Source organism: Micropterus dolomieu, linkage group LG12 (assembly GCF_021292245.1).
Source record: "Micropterus dolomieu isolate WLL.071019.BEF.003 ecotype Adirondacks linkage group LG12, ASM2129224v1, whole genome shotgun sequence".
Classification (NCBI taxonomy): Eukaryota; Metazoa; Chordata; class Actinopteri; order Centrarchiformes; family Centrarchidae; genus Micropterus; species Micropterus dolomieu.
The window spans coordinates 36,877,826-36,884,954 of record NC_060161.1 but is presented as its reverse complement, the minus strand read 5'-3'; the positions used below and the strand labels follow the sequence as shown (position 1 = coordinate 36,884,954).

The window sequence follows — 7,129 nt, the reverse complement described above, 5'->3', positions numbered from 1 at the left end:
ATGGATCCATCATGCCTTGTTACCACTGTGCAGGCTGCTGGTGGTGGTGTAATGGTGTGGGGGATGTTTTCTTGGCACACTTTAGGCCCCTTGGTGCCAATTGGGCATCGTTTAAATGCCACGGCCTACCTGAGCATTGTTTCTGACCGTGTCCATCCCTTTATGGCCACCATGTACCCATCCTCTGATGGCTACTTCCAGCAGGATAATGCACCATGTCACAAAGCTCCAATCATTTCAAATTGGTTTCTTGAACATGACAATGAGTTCACTGTACTAAAATGGCCCCCACAGTCACCAGATCTCAACCCAATAGAGCATCTTTGGGATGTGGTGAAACGGGAGCTTCGTGCCCTGGATGTGCATCCCACAAATCTCCATCAACTGCAAGATGCTATCCATCAATATGGGCCAACATTTCTAAAGAATGCTTTCAGCACCTTGTTGAATCAATGCCATGTAGAATGAAGGCAGTTCTGAAGGCCAAACACAGTATTAGTATGGTGTTCCTAATAATCCTTTAAGTGCGTGTATATTGTGAGAAATAACAGGAAGTCATCACTCGCCGGCTGTCATGGCACGCCATTTCTCTGTCCATGATTTTGTCTCATCATTGTTTGTGCCATTTTCAATAACACTAAATAATCACTGGTTTTAGCTTTTTAATATTTGGGATTCTTTTTCACATGCTGACGGTGGACGTGGTGCAAATCCTCCATTCTTCCTGGTTACGGTACCAGAGGGACTTACATGGAGAAATAAATTTAGGGTTGTACTTAGGTGGACGATAGACTGCAGCAATCAAAACCACAGAAGATGTATTGATAGTAAAAAAAAAAATATTCAGAACTTGAATAAGGATCACAATTTTGTATAAGTGGTATTTACTTTATAGTGTCTCAATTAAATTTTTTATTGTACTGTCCATCCATCATCAACCGCTTATCCTGCGTACAGGGTCGCTGGCGGCTGGAGCCAGTCCCAACTTACTCGGGCAAAGGCGGTGTACACCCTGGACAGGTTGCTAGTTTTATTGTACTGTTTGTAATTTAATTGTATTCTATTTGTAAAGCACTTTGATTGAAAGCGCTCTATAAAAAAATACATTTATTATTATTACAGTACGTTCAAATGTGATTTCAAAGATGTGCTCTAATGTCATTTATGGTTTTAGATAGCTCACTCCACCATGACATCTGACTTACTGTGTTTCTCTCTCTTGATATAGAGAAGGAGAAGATATGGACTAAAACGTCATCGCTGTACGCACTGTGACAAATCCTTCACAACATCTGGATATTTGAAGATTCATCAGCGAGTTCACACTGGAGAGGAACTGTACAGCTGTGACCAGTGTGGGAAAACTTTCATTACATTAGGTGTCCTGAAAATCCACCAACGTGTTCACACTGGAGAGAAACCGTACTGGTGTGAACAGTGTGGAAAAACTTTCACTCAATCAAGTGCCCTAAAACTCCACCAACGTGTTCACACTGGAGAGAAACCATACTCGTGTGAACAGTGTGGAAAAGCTTTCGCTCAATCAAGTGCCCTAACAACCCACCAACGTGTTCACACTGGAGAGAAACCGTACTGGTGTGAACAGTGTGGAAAATCTTTCGCTCAATCAAGTGCCCTAAAACTCCACCAACGTCTTCACACTGGAGAGAAACCGCACTCGTGTGAACAGTGTGGGAAAACTTTCGCTCACACAGGTGCCCTAAAACTCCACCAGCGTGTTCACACTGGCGAGAAACCATACTGGTGTGAACAGTGTGGAAAAACTTTCGCTCAATCAAGTGCCCTAAAAACCCACCAACGTGTTCACACTGAAGAGAAACCGTACTCGTGTGAACAGTGTGGAAAAACTTTCAAGACATCAGATGGCCTAAAATACCACAAACTTGTTCACACTGGAGAGAAACCGCACTCATGTGAACTTTGTGGGGAAAAATTCACTTTATCAACTGTCCTGAAAAAACACCAACGTGTTCACACTGGAGAGAAACCATACTCGTGTGGAAGAACTTTAGGTTCATCAGATGACCTAAAAATCCACCAACGTGTTCACACTGGAGAGAAACCATACTGGTGTGAACTGTGTGGACAAACTTTTGCTCAATCACATTACCTAAAACTCCACCAACGTGTTCACACTGGAGAGAAACCGTACTGGTGTGAACAGTGTGGAAAAACATTTAGTCGATCAGGTGACCTAAAAAACCACCGACGTGTTCACACTGGAGAGAAACCATACAGGTGTGAACAGTGTGGAAAAACTTTCAATCGATCACATGTCCTAAAGAAGCACCAACGTGTTCACACTGGAGAGAAACCATACTCGTGTGAACGGTGTGGGAAAACTTTCAGTCGATCAGATCTCCTATATAAACACCAACGTGTTCACACTGGTGAGAAACCGTACTGGTGTGAACAGTGTGGAAAAACTTTCAAGTCATCAGATGGCCTAAAATACCACGAACGTGCTCACACTGGAGTGAAACCATACAGCTGTGGCCAATGTGGCAAATCTTATACCAAAAGGAGACCCCTTACAAGACACAAATGCATTGACAAAGCATCAGTGTGACATTTTTCCCAGAGCCGAGCTAGCTGTTTCCTCCTGCCCTGAATACCACCACCTGTTATCATGTGACTGTGCTAGACTAACGTCATGTGATGACAGCTGAGGAAGTTTGATTTGGAAAGAGCTGGAAATCGTCAATCTGGAGGTTTTATCAGCCAATAGCAAAATTAAACTGCAGTATCCAGTAGAGGGCAGTCACTGCATTTCAGAATCAGCTTTATTGCCAGGTATGTATACACATATGAGGAATTTGACTCTGGATTGTACATTGCTCACGATGTGCTTACTTATACAATAAAACAAAAATAATCAAACACAGGCTACAGTATAGAGAACCCATATATACAGACTATGGACTAAACTGACAGATTGAGCGAATAGTGTAGTGAGCTGAGTACAAAGGACGTAGGAAAAAATTATTATTACCATTATTGTTATTATGTACACGTTGGAGGTGGATGTGATATACAGGTGCACATACATCAGAGTGATTGTTTACGGAAGAAACTGTTCCTGAGTCTGTTGGTTACCAGAGGGGAGGAGCTGGAACAGGTTGTGTCCGGGGTGAGATGGATCTATAGTGTCCTGAATGGAGGGCCGGTTGGTACCGATGATCCTTTCTGCAGTCCTGACTGTCCGTTGTAGTCTGCTCCTGTCCTTTTTGGTGGCAGATCCAAACCAGACAGTGATGGAGGTGCAGAGGACAGACTGGATGATGGCTGTGTAGAACTGGGTCAGCAGCTCCTTTGGCAGGTTGAGCTTCCTGAACTGGTACAAGAAGTGCATCCTCTGCTGGGCGTTCTTGATAATAGTGTTGGGTTGGGGGGCGTCAGTGCTGATGGTCCGGGTGCTGGATGTGATGTTCTCCAGCCTCAGTTTGTGATCCACTGACAGGTGGAGGCTGGCACGGTGAGCTGGGTGAGTTTGGTGCTGAGGATGTCCGGGATGATGAACGCTGAGCTGAGGTCCACAAACAGGATCCTGCATATGTCCCTGGAGAGTCGAGGTGTTGAAGGATGCAATGCAGTCCCAAGTTGACTGCATTGTCCACTGACCTGTTAGCCCTGTAGGCAAACTGCAAGGGGTCCAGCAGGAGCGTGGCAGTTTTTATCCCACTATATGTAGAATTCAAATGGTTCACAGTAAAATGTCCACAGGACCTGAATCCATCAACAACACTACTAAATAAATCTTAAATTAAAGATTCTCTTTGATTCTTGAAGAAGCTCTTCTTTGAAGCAGACTGAAGCTCTCAACGTGGCTCCAACCCATGCACCATCTCCTCTGTAGGATGTACTTTCCTCTGTGTTGTACTTTTTGCAACAGTTAATGTGTCCTTGTAGTTAATGTATAAATATAATGTAAATATATCAGTCTGAGGGAAGCTGATCCAGTCACTTCCTGTTCTGCCTCCTTCCTGAGAAACATGTCAAATGATTCACCTGATTGAATCCACCTGATCATGACAATGACGACATTGATGATTTTGACCAAACTGCTTAAATTAAATGTTTTGATCTCTTAGCTTGCTCACTACTCAAGAATGTCTCTGTTCTACAAAAACTGCCAAAGCTCATTTCTTTTGTCTGCTAATGATGTGTCTGCTTAAACAGTAAGATGACTTTTAATAATCCTCTATATGTCATTACTTTATGTTCTTTGCTCATCTTATGTGATGTTATAATTCCCACTAAGTGTACCAGTGTTTTGATATAATGACCTTCTGTGAGATTGTTTTGTTTCATGCTTTCCTGTGAGAAAGGAGTTTCCACTGTGGCTCAAGGCTGAGAAAGGCTTTTCTGTTGGACTCCACAATTATTCTCTAGCATTAAATGTCTTCTCTGTTTCTCTGGGTCAGACTCTCTAACAGCCCTCTGGTGTATGAGCTCTGCCCTTCAGCTGAATCACTCTGTTATTCTTACTTTAATAAATATACCAAAGACAAGTTTATTTCTTCATTTCTTTAGACATTTTCAGTTCTGTTATGAGTATTGGAGAGAGTAAGATGTGTGCCTATAATGCATTTTTTGCAGTTGGCGATACACGTCACTGTGTTGCATGTTGGGATCTGGTTCCATCTATTTCAATTATATCAAAATATTTTGGTATACGTTTTTGGTATATATTGTAAATATAGCTGAATGTTTTTTTTCAAAGTAATACATTAATGTAAAAGTACTTGGGTTTAAACAATTTGCAGAATGTGTCCTTTTCTTCTATTTTGGACTAAATCGGGTCCGTCGGTCTTGGTCATGCGTGGCTTTCTACCTTCAGCTCTAAAAGACTAGTAACTAACTGAACAGAAAAAGTAATCTGTCGCATCTTATTTCTTTCTTTCTGCCTAAATATTACAAAGTGTGAAATCCAACATTTCCACATTTAGAGAAAAGACTGAAGAGAAATCCTGATCCACCTCTGTTACTCTGACATGTACAGTCACTAACACCCTGTTGGCTTCAAAGGACTGTGACTAGTGTCTTTACAGGAACCTGTGTGGACCTGGATCTAGTCTCAGAGTCCTGTTTCTGTGTTTTACATTACATTTACTCATTTTTGCCATTTTCAAACACTTATCCAAAGCAAGCATCAAGAAAGCCTCAAATACATACTAGTAAGAGCTAATATCACATAGTTTTAAAGTCTTATTGTGTCCCCTGCCAGCTGAAAGCTTCCTGTAGCATCCGTCCAATAATCTGTCTGAAATCTATCTAATATATATTCAGTAGGTCTCAGATGAAGCTCTTCCTTCATGGTTGTGATGATGTTGTTGGAACTAACAGCTTCACATCAACACGCTCGGAGCTGGAAGGAAAACCCCGAGTTAACAGAGCCAGTCCATAAGCAGCCTCATGATGCTGGTTATCCAGGACGGCCATTGTTACAAGTAAAAAAATACTTGTGTGTGTGGAATCGATGGCGTAGGATACGTGGCTATGCAGAGGCTACGCCGTCGCCTGACGTGCACCTCAAAAATGTAACTACATATGGCCCAATCCCAATGTCCACCCTCACAGACTTTGAGACGCGTTCCCGGGAAGTCCTTGACGGCTTAGGGCCGTCCCACTGTCAAATTTGCAAGTGTGCGAGGGCACTCTCGCGGACATTTTGAGCCCTTTAGACCTTTTTCGTAAGTCTGCATTTCTGTAGACTTTGGCTGAGGGAGTTGCCCACAGTTCATAGCGGTATGATGTGAAACACGGGGGTTACCAGGGGAAGCCCAGAAGCGAGAGAAATATCACGGAAAATCTGCGTATTAAGAGAAGAAGAAAACCGTAAACAAACAAGCATCGACACCTACGCTGATGTCAGAATTGTTGAAATTTTTAACTTAAGATGCTGCATAGAACACATGAAGTCAGAGGAATTTATTCAATTATCTATTTTAGTCTCTGCTTGTTTGTCCTACAATAGTGTATTGATTATTGACAAATATATATTGACATTTAGTTTACCTCTCCGCCACTCTGTAGGGCGATAGACTGCAGGAGTACTGTGTCGTTCCTGTTTACAGCATTTTGAGCCCTTGCAGCCTCTTAAACTCAATCACTTTCCAAGTGATGTCAGTAAAGTGTGTGAGGGCTTAGGGGGTACATTAGGACTAGGCCACGGACCGTAAGCACTGGGATTGGTCGGCTGGGTAGCCTCGCAATGCCTCCGAGCCGACAGGACCTGGCCCGTACTTTCTGGTAAATTTTACGGCGTAACGGGGGGCATGAGAGGAACAGAGAGAAAGCGAGAGGGATGGAAGGAGAGGGAGGAGGGAGGCAGCCTACACAATATACACACAGAGGTACAGACCGTAAAGGTGATGTTGCTACAGACTAAATGAAAAATGGTACAGATATTTATAGTAGTGTTAATGATAATAGTCGTAATGTTTATAATAACAATAGGACTAGTAACAATAATTGTTGTAGCAGAGGGTGTCGAGCAGGAACACGGGGGCAGCAGGTGACTCGCAACCACAGATCCAGACTCCACAGCTCCAGAGCCAGAAACACCTGCAGGAAGTGATAGGAGGAGAGAGGAGAGGGACGAGAAAGCACAAGACTACCAGAAAGGGGAGAAATTGTGTTAGTAACATGCAATAATGGGATGAGGTTGCATACAGAGGGAGAGAAAGTAGAGGAGAGAGGAGCTCAGTGCATCATGGGAAATCCCCCGGCAGTCTAGGCCTATAGCAGCATAACTAAGGGATGGTTCAGGACTCACCTGAGCCAGCCCTAACTATAAGCTTTATCAAAGAGGAAAGTCTTAAGCCTACTCTTAAATGTGGAGATGGTGTCTGCCTCCTGAACCCAAACTGGAACCTGGTTCCACAGGAGAGGAGCTTGATAGCTGAACGCTCTGGCTCCTAGTCTACTTTTGGAGACTCTAGGAACCACAAGTAACCCTGCATTCTGGGACTGCAGTGCTCTGGTGGGGTAGTAAGGTACTATGAGCTCTTTAAGATAAGATGGTGCCTGACCATTAAGAGCTTTGTAGGTAAGAAGAATGATTTTAAATTCTATTCTGGATTTTACTGGAGGCCAATGCAAAGAA

At 43.1% G+C, this 7,129-nt stretch overlaps 1 protein-coding gene across 1 annotated transcript in view; it reads left to right on the top strand.

The window, feature by feature from the left end:
• Positions 1 to 3,516, top strand: part of LOC123980189 (zinc finger protein 271-like) — a 5,152-nt gene extending 1,636 nt beyond the window's left edge. The window contains exon 2 of the mRNA XM_046064448.1: positions 1,229 to 3,516. Within this exon, the coding sequence (XP_045920404.1) occupies positions 1,229 to 2,590 (1,362 nt within the window). The 3' untranslated portion in view covers positions 2,591 to 3,516. The remainder of the gene's footprint in view (positions 1 to 1,228) is intronic.
• The last annotated feature ends 3,613 nt before the right edge of the window (positions 3,517 to 7,129 follow it).